Source organism: Mycetomoellerius zeteki, unplaced genomic scaffold (genome assembly GCF_001594055.1).
Source record: "Mycetomoellerius zeteki isolate Tzet28-1 unplaced genomic scaffold, Tzet1.0 scaffold35, whole genome shotgun sequence".
Taxonomy (NCBI): Eukaryota; Metazoa; Arthropoda; class Insecta; order Hymenoptera; family Formicidae; genus Mycetomoellerius; species Mycetomoellerius zeteki.
In genome coordinates this window covers 4,057,125-4,079,686 of record NW_017257338.1, presented here as the reverse complement: position 1 = coordinate 4,079,686, position 22,562 = coordinate 4,057,125, and the positions used below count along the sequence as shown (strand labels likewise).

General features: G+C 29.4%; 1 protein-coding gene across 5 annotated transcripts in view; it reads right to left on the bottom strand.

The window, feature by feature from the left end:
* The window catches only part of unc-13-4A (BAI1 associated protein 3), an 80,430-nt gene that overhangs the window by 32,033 nt on the left and 25,835 nt on the right, over nt 1-22,562 (bottom strand). For all 5 annotated transcript variants that reach the window (XR_001936759.1, XM_018452807.1, XM_018452808.1 and 2 more), the window contains exons 2-3: nt 13,087-13,716; nt 10,862-11,094 (exon numbers count right to left, since the gene is read on the bottom strand). Coding sequence is in view for 4 of the 5 variants with exons in the window: in XM_018452807.1 (XP_018308309.1) it covers nt 10,862-11,094; nt 13,087-13,293 (440 nt within the window). In the remaining variant the exon portion in view is untranslated. The remainder of the gene's footprint in view (nt 1-10,861; nt 11,095-13,086; nt 13,717-22,562) is intronic.

Here is a 22,562-nt window from a genome sequence, read left to right as displayed (position 1 = left end):
GAAAGTAATGTTTGCATTATGCCGGTCGTAATAATTCTTGATGTGTAGAACGTCTGTAATTTTTCTACCGAATACATTGCATGGGCTGACATTAACTCTCTACAAAAAATGGAGTATGTCGTTTTATATACCTAGTCATAGTTGTTGATGACAGGATAAATAAAAAAATATGCCATTTGTAAATATTTATAAAGAATCGTGTGTTAAATTTTATGGGTAAATTTTTATGGCATAATATTTTTAAAAGTAAAGATTTTTATTAAGAATGCACTTCAGACTTTTATTTATAATTCTTAAAAGAAGTAAAAAAAATGTATTCTCTCACACTCTTAAAATATGATAAATACTTTTATGTAAAGTAAATTTTACATTTAATTAACAGAATAATTTAATTTTTTGCATCTTTAAGGTTTAATTTATTACCCCTTCTTTTTTTCATTATTCATTATGAAGGCTTTAAAAATAATAGTGACATTTTGATATCTTTATTAAAGATAAGCTATTTTTGTTCTTAGTAGACAAAAAAATCTTCTTGTTTATTCAATGTGATTGAACATCCTATGTAAACACGTATGCTTAAGGAGAATTTGACCCACGTAGCGATCTGTAAATAGTGGTGGCCGTCCATTATGTTGCACTTAGAACCGTTGCTACGCTCCTTGACAATCTCGAGCATCCTTCATTGGCACGTTGCTGGCAACGTAGTTTCCAACACTAATCGCCAACAACAGCTTTGTCTCTGAAGAGCCTTTTAACAATAGCAGCTTGACAGTACTTGGATCATTGCTGCAAAAAGTGTTTAAATGAAAAGTGCTCGAAATTGTTATTAGAGTAACACAGTTTAATATCAGTATTATGAAAACTTGTAGCATTTAAAATATATTTTCGAAGCCAAATGTGCCACTGTTTTGCGTCAGAATGCAGCTCAAAAATAATAAATTTGAAAAACAAGATATGTAAATATTAAATCGATAAGCATTAAGTTTCACTGATTCTGCATTATTTTCGCGGGAACGTCACACGAAACTTTTCGAACGGACATACGGAAATCCGCGACTCAACTTTGGAAATGTAATCTCTGCGAATGCGTTATGCATTTGAAAACATTGTAGAATCCAGTTTTCACAACAGCATAAGGTAACAACAAATTCGCTCATCTCTGTACTTGAAAGTTGCGCTAATGAACATTGAACGTGAAAGTATCGCGTCGCACGCACGTAATAAGTATGACGTTGTGTTTGAGGCGAAAAATATCTGTAAAAAGGACACCTTGAAAATTTTTATAAAGAATTTTATAAAATTTGAAGAATACTTTATGACTTTATAAGATTTTGATAAAAAATACTGTATAAGATTATGATTACAAAATTGAATATAAAAGAACACCGTGGGTTGATCACAAAGTATTGTGTGTGTATTAATTATTTTTAAAATAAATTTATTAACGAAAATATCTCCTTTTTCATTTACTGAGTATTAATACACACATTATTGTGTAATATGGATACTTTATTAATAACGTAGGTAAATTTTATAATGAATGATTTAAATATGTCGTAAACGGTACATGTATACTTTCCTTTTAAAATCTGAAATATTTATATGACAGATCCATCTCAAGTTCACCGTAAATATATAAGTATGTAGATATCCTGAAATGACCTATATTTGCTAAAAAGATTGTCTGGGAAGATGATGAAGTTACAGAACTGATCTTGTTTTCGAGTATCATAACGCTTCATTTTATGGACAGAACGGATTTTCGTATCAGTGTTTTTTTGCTAGAATTACTGTAGCTATATGAGTGTTCTTTGTTTACATAATGCAGGAGATCGTCCATAAATCTACGATGAAAGCATGGTGGTCAGCTTAGGAAACCTTTTTATAAAGTTTTTTATACGACACTGTTGGTGGTCGCGCCACAAAGTTAATTCGTCATTTCAGGATCGTGATGGCTATTTTCGGTCGTCGCCGTGCGCACGTTACGGAACATTTCCAGGCGTTTTCCACTTTTACGAACGCCCGCCAGCTATTTGCCGTTTTACTTCCCCTTTGTAATTTCATTCGCGACTTCGCTGCGACTCTGCCTCTTTCTATTTACCTTGTCCCGTAGTTATATGACGCGAGTTAAAGAGTGACGCTCATATAAACGAATATTGATCGAAAATTGTGGTGCAGAAAATAAGCGGCGAGTCCATTAAGACGCACTTTAATACATGTAGTAGCTTTCTCTTGCAATAGTTCAAGGTTTTCAATGCCGATAGTCAATGATTCTAAATCATAATAGTTAAAAAACTTTTAACACAAGAATTTAATGATTAAATAGCCGAAAAATATATGGTAAACTAAATATGCATAAATATGTATAAAGTTATAAATATTTAATTTTTTAATTAAAACTTTAAATATTTATAATATCTTATCAAATAAAAATTTGAAAAAGAATTTTGATAAATATTATAGAAAAAGAGATCCAAAAAACTGAAACGTTTAAGTAAAAAAAATTAGTAAATTTTTAATACTTCAAGTATTAAATAAATTTATCAAATTAAATCCAACATTTTTTAAAGGATATTCGACATTTTGTTTAAGAAAGATCTTTACGGTTTTTCTCAGGCTTTTAGTACGATACTCCTGCTACATAATTAGAAAAGGTGTTAAAACTTTTAATACATATGGGAACACGTTCCATTCATATCTATCTTCACTTTTCTTGGGCTTGCGGCGATTTACGAGCAACTCTTCAAATAATTATAGCCGCAACATATTGACGATATTTCTTCGACTTGTAGTAAATCTTCATTAGCAAAATTTATAACTACTTGTAACATAGTTTTCTTACGAAATTGTTTCAAGTCCATCTATCTTAAACTCATAAAAAACTAATAATAATGTCTGAGTTAGCTTGCATTAATTTATTATTTCTTAATAAAAATATGTCTTTATCAGTTTTTCATTTCTTTTTATGTATCGCTATCGCTTTTTTTCTATTCTGTTATTTATCTATATTATTGAACAATTTATGTTCATTTAAACTAATATTTCTTTCATTATTTTACTTTTTTAAATTTCACAGTATTTAATATATTCCTAAATTTTTTTTAAAAGTATTAAAAATGATTTTTAGTTATGTTTTATGTTTATTTACGAGATTAAATAAAAATACCCGATAAAATTTTTATTGAAGAAAAATGAAATAAAATGTATCTAATTATTTACGTGAAACAGTATTTTTATTAAAACGAAATAATAAAACATAATAGCCAATTAAAAGTTTTGCTGTGAGTTTGAAAAATTGGCTGAGCACCCACGAATTGGATGTAATATGTCGCGTCTAAATTCGCATCACGTCGTGTCCCTAATTACAAATTAAGAAACTCACCAATATTGCTTTGGCGATTTGCCAGCTTGGAAATACTAAAGTGCCATTTGAAAACTTGCACGATTGCGATAAAAGCCATTTGGTAGTAAATAAACGATGTAGTAAATTCAATACAGATTCTTTTGAAAATTCCATTCGATTACTTCGAGCAGTACAATACTGACTTGTGCTGCCAATTCGGACAATACATCACTAAGAGCAATACGGTTCCTACATATCAAAACAGAGATAGTAGAAAACTGGACAACAAAGGCAAACGTAAAACGCACTTAGGAAAACGCGGTCATGCGAGACTCGATGTTTTTTACATGACAAAATGTGACATTTCAAAGCGTATACAAGAGAAGAATATGTAAGAGTATTTTTCGATAGATGTTTTTTTGTAGCGTTTACATTTTTAGCGTTTCTAGAATACTCTTATGTCTGAAATATGTTTACAAAATCTAAAATATATATAGTGTTAAACGTTTTTCATAAAAAAAGAAACGAGAAATTTCTTTGTTAGAGCATTCGATTAATAAAAGTGGTAATGTGCGTCATATTATCAATATTAATATCAAAAGATGTGATGAACAATTGCTGAGCGATGAGAGTCTTGATGTATTACGATTCGCTCGTTACGTAACATTGAACAACATTTAATTAATTGCATGTTATTTACATATTATCGAAAATTAGTTTCAATGTGTAGTCATTTGCCATAATTAATTACATCTGTATTGATTAAAGATAAAAAGCACTACACAATCTACAGTGCTATTATAATAATGGAATGCATGTAAACGAACATTTCAACATGCTCATTTAACATTATATATAATAAGTATTATGTAATAAATATTAAAAATGCAATTAATAAATATTATGTAAATTTTATTTTAAATATTTTCCAGAAGAAAATTATACATGTTCTCTTTCAAAATTCCTCAAGGATTAAAAAGATATTCATATTATATAATAACACACTATTAATTGGTATCTAACATAACATGAATTGAAATGTCAGACTAATCGAGCAGTTGATGCAAGAAATTGTCGATTGAGCGAAAGGCACATTGTATCAGCCTATGTACACCTGTGTTCTCACATGAATCGATAGACGCACACTCGGGCACAATTAGATAAAGCTCGATCTCTAGTAGAAGTGTTTACAGGCTTGTTTACGATCGAGTAGCGGAATAGAAAAGCGATAAGTACGTGCTTACGTTTACAAAAAACAATAGGCACATCGATGCTTTTATAAATTTACAAACTTTGTTCTTCCTTCAAAATCCTATTTTATTCAAAATCATTTTATCGGAAACTCTCTGAAGCGATAAAATTTTCGCTAGAGACGGTATTAAACTAAATCTCGTTTGAAAAATATATTTTTGTCTCGTTTGCATATTAATTTTTACAGAAAAGAATTATAGTGGCTCTGAAACAGTATTATATTTTGAGGCAAGAAATATAATAAAAAATAAATTATAACAAATCTTACTCAGGAAAAGTAAATAAAAAATAGCTCGCCCTTTAAAGGTTAAAAGCATAATAAACTTAAAATAGTTTAATTCTAAATTACTAATCTATTCAATACTTAAAAGATAAGATTGTATAAATTTTATCACATTTATTTAAACAATCCCGGGTTCACAAGTCGATATAAAATTGATTGATTTTTAGGATCGTTTGATTTGATACCTACTAGATTTTCTATTGATCTTCGAAAGAAAATTGACATTTTATCGATGCAGCGTTGATAAAACGTCGATCATTTCGATGCAGCGTTGATAAAATATCTTCTTCGAAGATCAATAGAAAATGTAATCGATATCAAATCAAAAGATCTGAAAAATCAATCGATACTGATTTGATTTCAACTTATGAACCAGGGAATGGAACAGTTTAGATACATTTAAATTTTTTAAAAATTAGAACATTTAGAGGTATATTACTGTCAATTTGTTCATTGTTTATATTAATTGAAGAAAGTAAAGATTTATTTATTAGAGTCTTAGCAATTTTATGTAGCAAAAAATTATCAAATAATTTCCATTAAAAACAAGATATTTTTGTATAAATATTTCAAAAATCAACAATTTTTTGTAAAATGAGCAAATACTAGCACTCTGGATCCTAATAAAAAAGTTTGAAAGTTAAAATTTTTCTTATAAAGTTTAGAACACTTCCATACTTACATACATTTGAGCGCTACAAAAAACTTAATAAGTGAACTTTATTTTTCGTGACCTCTTTTGAGAAAGTCCTTTTCAAGAAAATGTGAAACATTGTCATAGCAAATAACAATATTCTCTTTGCAATAAGTAGATTTATTTATCCGTGCACATTATGAGCGTATATTCTTTTTGTAAAGTATTACAATGATACAATCTCATTCTGGAGGAAATTATTCCGATTTGCGCAGCATCCTCGTTACGCTTGAATTCATTTAAACTGATTTGTTTTTTTTTTCCGTTATTTGCTTGGATATTTTCAAATATGCAAATGCTCCGACAAATTTAGTTTTATTGCAGGTTTTACAAACTAAGACCTATCAAATGATATTTTTAATTAAAAGGACGAACCACAAATGTTCTATGATTAAAAAAAAATTTAAATATTGAACACAAAGTATGTAAATCCAGTTAAGATACACAGCTTTAATTCAATACTTGAAGATTCAGAATATATAATTCAAATATTTGAAAACACAAAACAAAATCTCTTATAATTCATGAAACTCATTTTATACGAACATAAATTTTATAAGTTATACAAATAAAATAACATTGACACAATTATTATAATTATTTAATTTCTATGTTGATATACTGAAGTTTAAAATTATATTAGATACTCATTTATTCTTGTTTGAAATAGTTATATCATCAAGAATTAATAGAGGACTCTTTTAATATAACTAATATACAACCTTGAAGAAATTTTGCAGCATTTAGATTTTATTTACCGGTATGAGACACAGATGCAATAAATGTCAGATATGAACTTAATATAACAGAATAAGGATTCAACTGTCTAAGGAAGTAAAATTAATAATGGAGTGAAGAATATGAAGACTACAGCGTAGAATATTTCCTGCACATGCACAATAAGATACGATATTGACCGCTCACCAAATAATCTCGCTAAGTTAGGAGTTAAATTCTTGTTAAAGAAAGATTAAATGCACGTGAGTCAGGATACTGATACTGTCATATATTTCCCGTACATCATGCATTATAATGCATGTCTCGTATTTCCATGTTCTCGAAGAAAGTTTCACAAGGAAACAAGTAATGCAACATGCAACATAATGTTACGTCATCAAACCAAGACTGGTGTCGTCCTCCATTACGAAGTAATGAACTTTTCATTGTTTATTTCCTTCCTTCATACGGGCTCCTCGTCAACGTCGTCAACGTTGATTAAGTTACACCTGCTGTGTCTAACTTCATTTGCTAGTCTCAAGTGAGATGTCTCGCTGGGGGAGATGTTACCGTATTATCTAAGGCGACGGGTGATTCTCCGTTAGACTTTATCCAAGGAGCAACTATGCAAGTGATTAAACCAACATAGCGTTGTTTTTTAATTTATATACATGAGAATTATTGTTTAGTATACAATGATTTTTATATGTTAATATTTAAATTAAAAATTTTATTTACTTTTAAATAAGTATAAACACAATTTTTAAATCAGTCAAATATTTTTCTTACAGTCTATATAGAAAATATGATTAAGAAAATTAGAGCAGTATTCTTTCAACATTTCGTTGTTCTGTAATTGACGGGAAACAATGTTAAAAATTGTGACATAAAAAGAAAGTCACGGATGTGAACGGATCCTTCTTCATCTTTTCCCGGAAATAGGTCACTCTCAGGTCTTCGTTCTATCTCTTTGCCAAGCGTGCGGTTAAGATTTGCTACTTGTACGTGTAAGATATCTTCCATAAGCAAGGCGTTCTCCTGTTACGGAAGAACATGACATCTATCACTTCGTGACAGTTTCTAGTTTCATTAAGACATGAGATTTCATGTATTATGGAAATTCATCGTTGTCGATACAAAGAAAGAACAGTGATTTGTTGCATCGAAAGATTACATTAACAAATGTTTTGTTCTATCAATACTCAAATGAGATTCTTCACGGTTTTATTATTCAAAAGTCATAACTCGAATGCTTATTTTTTTACATAGAAATTATATTAAAGTTATAAAGTACTCCATTAATTTTTATGTATTTTCATTATCAATCGAGTGTATAATATTATCAATTTTCATTCTTACAGCAGTACGATCTGGAAACGGCATATGAGAATGTCTCGTTATTATGCAGGGTAAGCGGCTCTGAAATCCGATGAACGGCGAGTATAGCTTTTGTTGATCTAAAGTCAGTTTCGTGGAATCGCAGGCTTGGAGGACGCTTATACAAAGGATGTCATGCTGGAAGGATAGCAGCCTTTGATTACGGCGGCTTCTACGAACGATTCTACGAGCGAATTGGGGTCATCGATGGTCAGACCTCGATATGTCTCTTCCCTTTGATGGAAAGGGTGGTTCTCGGATTTGGGACAAACGGGAGGTTCTTTTCATCGGCCGCTTTGAAAATTGCAGAAAATTTTTTTTTGATATACATGTTGAGAACATTATTTCCATGTTGCTGCATCCGTTCGAAAATATTTATAGAAGCGAGTAAATCGAATTTTCCTCCTCCTGAACTCTTGATGAGTCTTAAGTCTGTAAAACTTTCATTATTCACTGTGTAAAGAGGCTGAATAATTAATATACGTGACATATAGCAAAAAAGATGAGAAATATTCGTATTAAATTTAGGGCAACGAGAATCGGATCACACGATAGCATACAAAGCTTTGACAGAAAAAGAACTATTTGAAAACTAAATGAAATCGGAAAAATGTCCCGGAACGTTTCACGAAGGTCTTGACCTGTCACAGTATTTTATGCGAGTATATGAGTTTTAATTACACAGATAGATTTTATTGCTATTACAACGATATCGAATAACGATGCAAAAATCTTATTTGTATATCAGATCTATAATCCTAACAAGCGACAAGAACGATTATATTAAATAAAAGCCCGACTATAATAATATCATCTTATTTAAAGAATAAAAATTACATTCGAGATAACTCGAAAATAACTCAAAAATAAATAAACACGTAAACAATTAAAAACATATAGATTTAAACAAATTTAGAATGCCACATTCATTATATTTACAACAGCCGTTTTTAAATATTAATCAAGCTGATTAAAATTATATACTTGTTGTTAAAGATTGATCTAATTCATATACATAGCATGTTTAATTTATATCAAATAATTTAATATTTATTGTAAATCAAGATATAAAATATTAATTAAACTTAATATTAAACTTAATAATGACAATAACTGTTAATATTATCATTCCTATGACAAAATAACTTCTGGAAAATATTATGAATCTTTTGATACACTTTTTGACAAGTATTTCTGGTAAATAAAATTGATCATATAAATAAATGTCATAGACCGGTTCTTTCTTGTTTAATGCCACATAAATGGGTTTTCCTTCTGGTACAAATAAATCAACCCTAATATTCGCGCAACATGTTAGCGTACGCGGATATGCGTCTTGAGAAAATGTACATAGATACACACAATGGAAACTTGCACAAAAGAACGCAACCCGTACTTTGCATCAATTTTACTGCTCCTTTGTTACATTAAGAACGTGGGAGTTTGTCGTGTATAATATAAAGTTCAAAGAATGAGTTAAGATGTTTATTTTTTATTCTTGTACTTATTCTTCTCCGAGACCGACTGTATAATTAGTAATAGACTTTGGATAAATCGTAAACCCGAGATAAGAGAGGAATTTTATTCATGTAATCGATGCGTATAATATTTGTATGTTGCGTTACATTTTATATAAATCCAATTGTATTAATCAAATATTGTTATGAAGTGTGAAATACAATAAATCTGTTAAATTTCTCTTAAATTTTAAAATAAGAAGACTTTTGGAAAAACATGTTTATCTTTGTAAAAGTTTTATATTTAATATTTAATTCAATATATTTATATTAAATAATATAAAACTTAAGTATTTAATAAATAAAAACAGATAAAATAAAGTTCCATCAAATTTTGATATTTTGTCATTTTTCATACGTTTGTTAGACGCATTGCAAAAATACTCATTATATGTAAAAGCACAATTATTGTTTACCATCAGCCTATCGGCTTATAAATATTGCGTTGCTATAATAAAAACCCAATTATTGTGTCGATTACAATTTCATGGAATATTTTAGATTTACCGCATATCAAAATACTGCGTGAGAGAAAATCCAGGTTGTAACAGAACTCTTCGTTGAGGTGTGTTAGAGAAAAGAAGGGAAGGCAGGCTTTAAAAAGAGATTAACAGCTCGTACTAAATGGCCGGCTGCGCTTATGCATATGCAACGAAGCAGCTTAAGAGAAAGGTCGCAATGCATCGCAGCGGCCTTATTAAAAGTGCATTCGCCGCAATATGCACGCAAAATTCCACGGTGAAAATGCCACCATTGTTTGTACGTCTCTTCCACCGGAAGAACTCTGCAGTTCATCGTCATTATTTACAAAAGTGATGGAAACTTTTTGAGAGAGAGAGAGAGAGAGAGAGATTTTGTGTGTGTGTATGTGTGTCGCGAAAAGTGAAATTTAACGTTCTTCGATAGAAACAGAGGATGAGAATGTAGTTAACTGGCAAGCTTAGTGCACGACGCCATAGTGTAACTAGATTAAAGCGTTGAATAGCTAACTCACGCAACAGAGGCAGTGTCTTACTGGAAATCCGATTGAGACATTTGAAATTATGTGAAGAGAATCTCAGAATATTCGTGAGGATTCGACGAGCAATCAAACGAAATTATTTGCTCAAGCTTGCACAAAGGATGCTATTGCACATTAAACCTGAAAAATAAGCTTCCTTCGAGAGAAATATCGTTTTGATATCTCATTTCGCATATTACATTCTGCTAATTCAATAATCACGTTCGTCTTCTTAATGATGTGAAAAATAACGATATAATTCTATATAATAGCGATATAATCAATTATTAACTTTAATTTAATAATTAAATATGTTGTTTTTTATGATCATATCATTTGTTATTGTTAAATTAATATAATCGGTTTCGAAATAACGTGTATCGAGTATATCATTTAATATAATGTATGTAATGTTAATTTATAATAGAATTTTATTAACCACGTTCTGTTTGTTATAATAAGATTCTATGATACTGTTTCACTATTACTTTATTTATTTGTATAAATTATATATTTTCACTTTTAGCAGCTATAAGTTTATATTATTATGAATATCGTTGTTATTCTGTTTACCTACATTTAAATTCATAGCAATCTATATGCAGTCGTGTATTTGGTATCGGAAGTGCAACAATTTCTTGGCACTGTAAGATGCACGCTCGTTACTCAGGATACTTACCCGGAAGTGGCTTGTATATCGACCTCCGGCCAGGATGGTCTACGACGGCAAAACATCAGAGGCGGTCGATCGCTGGATCCACCGCTCCGTCGAAAGGAGCCAATTCGCCTCGGTGATGTGGCACCACTTCCTGTCGCAGGATGTACCGTCAATCCCGAAGCTGGAGTGCATTCGAGAGTACGTCTACGTGAAAGAGAGTGCGACGATGTGACAGTTCCTGGAGGTGGCACAACCTAAAAGAAAAGTAAAATTTCAGAGATGCTGTACAAATCCAATTGAAATGGCTAAAGAAAATAATAAATATATCTAAATGCATTTAGCAATTATTTGATATTAATATCGTGTTTAATTTGCTACATAATCGACGTTTTTGACAAATAATAATAATGATCTAAATATATGCGATTTCATTTGATTTAATATTAAATTAATTTAATTCAATCGAATTTAGTACTTATATTACTATTATAAATATGTGAATTAATATGTATTTGAAAAGTAATCTAAATGAAAAATATTATTGTTTATACAAAAAAAAATTACATGATAACTTAAAATTACATGATAATTACATTTGATAATACTTACTTCAGTATGTGTTTTTATAAAACATTTTCATCAACATTTGATAATACTTATTTCAGTATGTTTTTTTATAAAACATTTTCATCAATTCTAATTTAGATGTTTCAATTAACGCATTAGTATAAGATTTTGTTAAAAACGTTTACCTATATTAACTCACTTTTTTACATGTTTATATAAGATTTAATAAAATCACATTTGTTTGTTCATTTAAACGAATGACTGATGACAATATATACTCTAAATATCAAATAAACTGCAGCTATATATTATTATGCATTCAATATAATAATTCATCGTTGAAAGCATGCCTCCGTTCGTTTGCATAATATCTGTCATGCTTATTAGAGAAACATGTCCCAGTTGATGCATCGTACGTTAATAAATTCCGATTGGAGTCGGAAATCGTAATTTCGCATTGTTAAAATTTTCCTGGCGCATACTTAATGTTGTACCAGAATAATTTATATTCCCAATATTGATAATATCGGAAAATAATGTCGTGAGAGAATTAAACTTTTTATGTCTGCATAAATTAACACCGATGTAACAAGCGGTTAATTACTGCTTCTAGTGCATATTGGTAATCAATAAATTGACTTTTCCGTTAAATGGGCAACAACGATCGCTTTTCTGTGCGTTCTTCGATCGTACATACAATACACTCTTTAATGTCGTCTTTCTTAGTTTCTTTAATTAAGAGAAAATACGGTTGATTTTTAGTCAATCTCGTACTTCTCATAAGAAGTTAATCTTGGTTTCATGCAATTAGATTTACTGTTAGTATTCGTATTAAAATTTATCGTATTATTTGTCCGAGGAAATTTGCGTGGCTTATATCAATTGCTCGATTGCACATTGAGAAAAAGGAATGTCACTCAAGATGATGAAATTATTTACTTGTTTATGAATCTAATAAAAAATACGTTTAATTGAACAAATTCAAGTTATTTTATTCTATTCAAATCCTACCAAATTTTTATCATTATACAATAACATTTAATTATTGGAATGAGTGTTAGAAAATATTTGTCCATTAAATAAAATCATCCAGTGTGGCTAATGTAATTCGTAAAATATTATTCTTTTTATTTACATAAAATAATGCCTTTTTGCTATAATGCTTAGATAATTTAATTAATTTACAATGTTATTTCTTCAATTTAAAATTGTATAAATTCGCAACAGTACACATTAAAATCGTATATGCAATTTTTGAACCGTGTATTTATTTAATTAATTAAGGCAGATTTAATCATCGACATACAATAAGTTTGTTAAGAATTAAGTACGATAGAATGAATGTTTATGCAATGAATGTAATGAATTATTGATATTGACAATAAATTATTAATTCATCATCAATAAATTATTGCTGAATATGTTTTTGCTGTAACGAATAAAACTGGTATAATATAGTCTCTATAATAACATACTTTTATTTTTAATCATTATATTAGTAGTAAAGAGACATGATTAACAAATTTAGAAATATAAATAATCGTCATTTATTGTGATAATAATATTCTATTTTTATTTTATATTAAAAGGGATTGAAATCTTAGAAAATAAGGGTATAAAAAAATATTTTTTTTATACAAGATTCTTCGCTCATTCTTCAACACATTCTAATCACGTACCTTGGGAAAACCATGTGGCGTAGCTTGCTGAGCAGCGGACGTGCTAGTATTGGTCGTTGAGGTAACGCTTCCAGTAGAACTGCTTCTCCCGGTCCCACTGGTATCGCCCTTCGAATCCTCACGACTGAAGGAGAACCTTTTTGGACTCAGACTAAAACTAGCCACGCTGTTCGTCACGTATTCCTGTAGGGAACTGAAGAAGCTCATTTTTACCGTTGATGCGGAGCTTTTTTCGTCGTTTTATGCGTGAGTGCTGATATTAATTTTTCAAGCGACTGAACGTATCATCGTTGTCTCCTCCTCGAATTTTTTCTTGACTCACTCTTAGGGATCAAAATGCTGTGATGCGCTTTAAAATCTACAGGCATCGACAATCTCGTAAAAGGTCGACTAGATACCGTTCATCAGTTGACTCATCGTGAAGGCAGATCCTCCGACCTCGGAAACTTTTACTTGTCGCGTTGCAATATCGATTTTCGGCTATGGCCATTTGTGACTTCTTTTCAGATCCTTTTCGCGATTTTCCCAAGAGATTTCTATTCACCGCAGAAGTCATTGTACTTCGTCGAGTACTTAAGATATTGCACAGTTCCGACGTTTTGGCTCGCGCCAATGGCTCGAGGCAATCATCTGTGAAAAATTGAAAAGATAAAATTAGATTAAACGTGTACGATATAATTGACATATGCTAAAATTAATAAATTTGTAAACTAATTTGGTGTATAAAAATGTTATCTTTCGTTAAATTTTATATAATTATAATATAGAAATCATTTGGTTTTTTATGTAATGTAAATAAAAAGCTAGAATAGTTCACTACTCAGATTTTAACTTGTACTAAGAAAGCTATTGCGTTGTTAGAGACCTTGCTGAACACATCAAGGGTAATTTGATCTTTCTAACGCAAAGCTGTCTCTAACTTTTCAAAAATTATTCGATAACTATTATATATTTAAACTTAAACACATAGGTTCTATGTAAAGTGATCGATTGTCAATATTTAATGTTATCCTAACAAATTTTGGAGGATACATATTTTATATTGTAATACTTTATAAATCACTTTTATATACAATATTTATTGTGTATATTTTTGTGTTTTAGTAATTGTAAAATTCGAGCAAAATGATGGTAAACCGCTTTTAATAACTATCGTGAGATTATTAAAAAAATAGGAATTACTAATATTATTGTCGAATAAATAATTACGAAAAGTAATACAACATTTATATCATAATTATTGATTAAAGTTATCAAAAAATTGATTAATATTATTATATGCTCTACGAATGTATTCCGGCAATTCAAATCACGCAAACAGAATCTGACAGCATCATGTGGTTCGTTCAAAAATATCCTTTATGATCCAAGAGACTAAAGGACATAAAGGGGACTTGACGGAGCGTAATTACGAGATTCGGGGCGATTTGAGGCTATCTCGTAAGCACTTTCTGGTCGGTTGAGGCATTTGTCCATTACCTCACGAGCCACACGTTAACCGAATCTCATTTGAAACAGGCTCTTGCGATTGAGAGTCGACCTGGAGGAAACCGGCAAAGGGTTGAGGGATTGGGCAAATTCATCCGCAACCAGCTGCATTTCCGCTGCGATATTGCGTGACAACGCAAAATACATACACGCGAACAATAAATCGAATAGCGATGCAATTAGAACCGCGATTGTGTCTGATGAACAATCTCGCAAATCGTCCTAGAACCGGATATTCTTGTGGTTACTCGACAGATATTCTTTGAATGGGATTGTTAATAGTAGTTAGTATGAAATTCATGCATTACATAAATTGCATATGCATTGCATAACGAAGTATTCTAGAATCTGTAAAGTATAATTTTAAAGAAACGTTTTGACAATTTTACAGACAATGTTTTTTTTTTAAAAAAAATATTTTCAAAAGATTTTTGTCATTTTAATATAACTCAAAGACTACTAGTTCTTTCAAGTTATGACTAAAGAAAAAATCAACGATCAAGAAAACTGTTGAGTTTATCATAATTATTGCGCTTTAAGATATATATTATATTTATTATGTTTTAAAAACATGTTTTCTTATTATTTCACAGCAAAAGTGCATACTCATTATGATTTTGTTAAATAAGCATTAATTATAAAATACAAGCAATTATTCAGCGAGAAGTTATCAGAAATCAATAAGTTCATGTTTATATAGCAAAGTAAAGTAAAAAAAGAACTGTCGTTCTGACATAACAGTTTGTTTTCTTTCTTATGCAACATGTACTACAATCTGAGTAGCGTTCTCGAACGCAGTTGCTATCCAGTAAACTACCGTTAATTGCAATCGGTTACCCGAATATCTACATCTGGTGCAAAATGCAGCGCTCATGGGCTACTACCAAGCTGCGTTTAAGCTTCGAAATTGTCGCCCTAATCTGAACCGCGATGTTTGCAAAACCGTCGACGTCGCGAGAGAGTCGGGCTTAAGAGAAGTAATGAGCCCCGCAGGAAAATAGGATGACGTAGCTAGAAGGTAAACGCGCAATGTAAACGCGACTTGACGGGGTAATCCTGCAAGTTACATTGAGATCACGAAAGCACGCTAGAGAGTTACGCTGTGTTGTAAAATCACGTTTCACGATCGAATCACCTGAACAGGCTGGAAAATGAAACGTCACTCCCCCTTCTCTCCCCCGAGGTGATATCCGCGAGCCTATTAAATCTTGTTTCAAACTTAGAGTTCTATACTGTCCGTACTTGTACATATGTTTCATAAAATATTGGCAAATATTTAGTGTGTAAATTCGGACAATTTCAAGAGTAAAGCCTCTAATTGCTTTGAACATATACAGTGAGTGTAAAAAGTATTCATACAGACAAAATGTTTTTTAAAAAAATTTTATTTTTAAAAAATAAATATTATCTAGCGAGACATGATGTCATCAAATTAATGTCGAATCGATATAGATACGATGATTTCAACACCAATTTGATGTCGATTCAACGTTTAATTGACGATCGTTTCTTGTTGGATAATTAACAATTTATTCATAAAGAATAAAATAGACTGTATGTTTCTTAAAATTATATATTCTAAAAAGATGTGTATTAATTATAGAAAATATATCATCTAAAAAATAAACAAAAATTAAAAATTGTATTGTTTGGATGCTCAAAAAGTTTTCGTACAGTCGAGAAATTTAGCTTCTAAAATTAGGAATACATGCGAAGCTCGTTTGTTTATGTTAGAACAGAATGTATTCATTGTACAAAATTGCTAATAAATGTTTATTTTCTACAAATAAGACTTTTTTTATATCAAATTTCCTTATGCGAATACTTTTTGCTCTCACTGTATTTTGTTTGTATTAATTGACGGATTACTTCATGTATCCGCAAATCTTTCGCAAATGTTGTAAAAAAATTTAAATGTAAGTAAAAATATAAACATGTTTGGAATTTATTGAAAATAGTTTCCATTAAATATGAATGAATTAAAATTAAATTACTACAGATGTTTTTTTTATTATTTCAAGTTTCATACTTTTTGAAAAATATGCAAAAATATTTTGAATTGAATTGATGGTTCATACTCACAAAAACGAATAAATGTCTCAAATTTTAAGAATGTTCTTACAAGTGTAATATTTAGCATTATATCGTACTAGCGACGTAAATAATGTTTAATGCTACAAGAATGCATTAAAAGATTTCAAAGATGCATGAATGCCGCATCTTAGTAATATTATATTTTGAAAGTTCACTACTGCGTGAAGTTTTAATGAAACTGCGTAGTTTCTGAGTAATAAACCGTCATAGATAGAAGATGAAGGGAGTAATAAATTCCTGTAAAAAGCATAACAGTTTTTGTTGACGTAACGACTTTTGGAGATTTTAAAGAACTCCGAAGAAAACAACACTCATTGCGATGCGCGAGATCACTTAACGATCCTTTAGATACCGTCAGATACTTTTTTATCCTTGTAATATCTTACGAGAATAATTGCTTTCAGGATTTACCAGGATAATGCGACGGTGTGACGCAAAGAACTAGCGTGACTCGTCTTTTTCTTTTTACTCTTTCAGAATTTTAATTGAAGCGTGTTTAGTTTTCTTTCTTCTTATATATATATATAATAAAAATTAAATAATATTTTGTAATATTTTATTCTTATAACAATATTATATTTAGTACGTTTTATTTAAATTAATTATATCTATAAATTTTTTTGTATTCATTGTATTAATTAACTAAAAATTTTATGATATCAAGCGTTAAAAACATAATCGGAGCAAATAAAATCATATAAAAAGTAATATTATTACAGAAACGATTTTTTAAAATCTCGAAGAGCTTTTCATGAAAGTAGCATTTTGTTATTATTCACAAATAACTATTCTTCCCGTCGTTTTTTGGTTGAGTTTTTTTCTCTTCACTTCCAGAGTAATAACTGCCTTCGAAGTTTGTTTCGCCAATTCTTAATGTCTCATGGGAAAGAAGAGCGTTTAATCTCATAAAGAGTTACGTAAAATATTTACAATCTGAGTTGTATGTAATTTTCATTTCTGACTAATTAACAATCTTGCAATTTTTATTATTTTAAAACGAGGTGAAAAAATTAAAACTGGCTGAAAAAATTAATTTTTCTCCCCATTTATGTCAGTATCTACATTAATTTTTTGCGTAACATAAATTTAAACGAATGTTCCTAAAAAAGATTCGTTCGATACAGCGTCTCATACAGCTTAATTTAATATTATTTTTTGCAACATAGTTGCATTTCCAGCCAAATGAGTTTAATTGTGACAACTGGCAGTTGTTCATTAATTATATGAAATACAAAATACAAAATACAAAGTCGTCATCGCGTCACAAAACTGACAGTTGTTCATTAATTATATAAAATACAAATGCGAAGTCATTATCGCATCACAATTAAAACTTGTGTAATCAATAAGTAAAGAGGATTACAAATAAATCCAATCTTTGTGTTAAAGTTTATAATTACTGATTAGTTTTTTATTTAAAGTATTTGTTTTATGATACTTTGCTGAGCACGGATGTGTTATCAATATTCAGTTTTGTTGCGTTAAATGCAATGTAAAATAGGATTGAGGATATTGATATTTTCAGTAACATTTAACATTGTTTTCAGTATGTGATTTAATCTGTTAAATACATTTCTCTTCACATCATGCTAGAATCAAAGCGTTAAGTATTATACGTGGATATACTAATTAGGCGATAGATGTGTATATATACATATATAATATATAAGCATTGATTTTAATTGTTTTTATAAAATTGCAAAATGAAAGTAAATAAAAGTAATAATTACATGAGAACCAATTCCCGAGTATGTTTGCGACACGATGACGAGAATTAATGCGGAACAGACTGTAATTTTGAGAAACGTACGATGCAAGTTAATTAACTCGCGGTCGCTTGTTATAGTCCCATTCTGCAAGCGCGTGCATTACCGATACTTCAAAAGTATTCTCGGCCAAAACTTCATTATCAAAGCGAGTATTTCGTATGTAAAGCACGCGCAGCTATATTTTCGTGAAACAGTTTGTAACTCGAAACTTTTTTCGTATTCTCCTTTTACATGTCTCTAATGACAATTCTACGCACATTTTACATTTAACAAAATAAATGCTAAAATTAATAAATTTCAAAAAGGCGATGTGATTATTTAAATATTATTTAAGTAATTATTAAAATATCCAAATATATTTCTTATCTGGCATATAATGTTGTATAACTTTTTTTTGATAGAAAGATGCTGAAAAAATTAAATACATGCAATAAAATATATAATAAATAATATTTTTATATACTCTCTTAACGCGTTTATTATTTTATTTCATTATATATCGCTTATTTTTTATCTAAAGTTATTTAATAAAATAAATTTTTAACAATATTTTAATAAATATTTAATATATAACAGTGCTTTTTAATGTCACAACGTTATATTAAAAAATGTTAATAAACTCAAACGACAATTCGTAGTCACTATATTTCTTACCGCAAACTAAACATCTTTGCGTCGTATCTATTATATTTATCTTTATCATCTTCGTATATTTGATTTTATAATGCAACGAAATTTGTTGATTATGAGTAATTATAATTCAAGTTCTGCAGAGTACCTACACAGTTCACATATATATTTCCACTTAAAGAATAACAATTTAATTAGTTTATAAATATACATGAAAATAATTTTTATCTTCAAACGAATTGTAAATATATCGCGGATCTTCGTGCTTTAGATGGGCAAGCCCATACAAGAATCGTTATACTTATTAATATTCTACAAATGCGTTGCTATAAAAGTCGAATATTTATACCACAAATGCAAGATTCGTACTGGATTCGAATATCTTCGATCGTATAATAACGACCCATATTTATTGTATTCGTCGCTTGATTAAGTAACTAATAAATTTCTTCAATCATGCAATAGTCTAATGTGTAGTTAGTATCGTCTAACATTCGTATTTTTATGTATTATGTAATGTCTTTTTCTTTTTCTCTCTCTCAATTTGTTTTAATATATTTTTTTTAACAAAGGTTTCCATGTTTTATTTTTTACAGCTTCTCTTCTATTGTACTGCTTTCAGTGTTGTTTTCCATTTATCTTTTGTCGCGCATTTATTATAAACGACATTTTTCAAGAGTATTTTCTGAGAATATATTTATCGGTTAGGACAGTAAGTATATATAAGTGACTATTTATTTTATGTAACACATTGAGAAATCTTATCAAATATTTTCTTTAATTATAATTTTTTATGAACATCTTGATGTCGAATCGTTGTTACAGATTCTTTATTGCAGAACAAATATCATATTTACTATTAGATGAAATAATATTTGACGTTTGCATCTTTGGTACAAATTAATTACAGCAAAATTACTATTAATTTATATTTTTATAAAATATAAAAATGTTAATTGCTTTTAAACGTACAAGTTATAACGTTATCTCTCATAATCGTTTATTTAGTACCTTACTTTTTCCGAACATTAAAGAAAATGTTATTATTCATGTTTCAGTATGATGAGCGAAAAGGGTAAATGAGGGATTAAGTTAATGTTTTTTAATTACGAACAATAAAAGTTAAGTTATGTTTTTTAAGTACGGTAAAAGTGTCATCCAAGATAATATGAGATATCCATTAATATAGCCGCATTTGCGGAAAATATTTTTTGTTCTAAATTCTCAAATAATTTGTTATTAATAATAACAAAAATATTTTTCAGTTTCAATTAAATGTGTATATTTTAAAATTAGACAAAAAATTTTGTAAAAACATTTATAATAAATATATGTAATGTACATTACTATTGAAAATTTAAATGTTAAAAGTATAAAATTGTAAAGTAAGATAGCAATTAGATTTTTATAAGAAAAAGATTTTTTAGCACGTAACAAGATATTACGCCGCAAATGAAAAAATACGCCTATCATCAAATAATAGATATACATGTAATATGCAAGGAAATATTCTACAGTAAATTTTGATATTTTTTTGCCAACTAAAAGTTTAAAATTGTGTAATAATTATAGAATTAGGTATGTATAAAAAATTAAGGAAACATTATATTTATTAACTTTTGTTTCTAAATTTTACAAATTGTTAATTTTTTCTAGAGAGAGAACAACGAGTTCTTTTATGTATAGTAAAACGTAAATAAAATCGCTCTTTATATTTGACGATTGTTACATTTTTATCTCTTAGAAAAAACCACAAAACAAAAAAGTATATTAGGTAAAAATCAGATACATGACGCAAATCATGTATTTTCTTGACGTAACAATTAATCATTAATTGTTGCGTCAAGGTGGCGTATCAAGAAAATCAATATGTTTTCCGTGTCTGAGCAAAAACAACGCAAAGAACAACAAAGAACTTCAAGTGCAGATAACTAATTGTAAGTAACTAAAAGAAAACGACTAATATTTTTTTTTAAAGAATCTCTAAACCGCCGTTTTCTTTCATGTGATAAATAAATGAAAACGAGCAAAAAGTAATCTAGAGTTACACGTGGCAATGATAAAAAGCTGACTCTCGCTGAAGTAACAGCGAAGAGATGGTCCCGTTAATTAAAGGGTTGTGTTAATTAATTGAGCTGCCAGATCAGCGTATCGTACACCGAGATTCATGATCGTTTACGGTTTCATTATATGTTCATGCGGATTTCACATCAATACGCTTAGAGGATAGTAACAAAATTTGAGAAAATGTAATAATTAAAAAAATTGATTCATCTCATTCAATTACTTCACATATTTATATATTTTTAAATCAAATTAAAAATTGTGAATTAAATGTTTTGTAAACGCTTTGGTAAGATCATTCGGGAAATACTAATTGTAATTTTTTGCGAACTATGTAATTTTTAATATTTCCCGATTTCGAGTTTCATCATGTTAAATGATTCAGACAGTCGCATTTAGCACTGAATATATAGCGAACATACGGACCGTTTTCAACTACTTCGTGCAACGGAATACGTCGTAATCCCATAACCTTGTAAGCTGGAAGCCGTCTCGCTTTCCTCTTCCACAATCAATCATATAAATTAGTTCAGCTTCTGCTTTAATCCAGGTAGCACCACTACATCATTATGACAGAAACGGCCGTTTCAGATAGAGTTTACTGGTACAGATGAGAGTATGGAAAAAGTATAAATTACAGTATAAAATAATTTCAACTCGAATCTAAACTATTTATATTTCTCAGAAAACTTATATAATTTCTTCTTTTTTTAATTATACCGATTGCATGTGTAATGACTCATTAATTTATTACAAATTTTAAGCAGTAAATAAAAATTAAAAATTATTTCTAAAATTCTGCATAGTATGAACATTTTTAATGATATTTGCATTCTATATGATAAGTGCGTATTTGTGGATTTTTAAAATTGCCCCAATAAAAAAAATATCAGTACGTTTCTCGCCCTAATCGATGAAGTGAATGGCAAGGTTCACGAAACATTGACATTAGCAATGGATAAAAACACGGCAATAACTGGCAAACCTTCTGGTATCTTTAAAGATAATATCCGTAAAAGCCTAAAAAGTTAAAATACGTTACGATAATATTAAAAAATATATAATATTAAAATATATATAATAAATATATAATATTAAAAGTGAATTATATTAATATTAAAATATATAATATTAAAAGTATATAATATTAAAAAGCTATTACAAATTAATCCTATTAGTGTGATACTTAAATATTATAACTAAATCTTAAATATTGTAACGAAACTCTACAAATCCTGAAAGTAATTCACTTTGTGGAACAGCAATTTCCCGGAGCAACAGGCTCTTAAATATTTAATCGGTTACTCATGAGTGCTCATTGTTTTCATTAACTGACAAAAAAATGAGCGTTTCTAATATTAATGTAAAAATCTCTGATTCTCACGAAGTTTTCCTCTTTTAGTTTCTCCCGAAATTGGTCGAGAACGGATC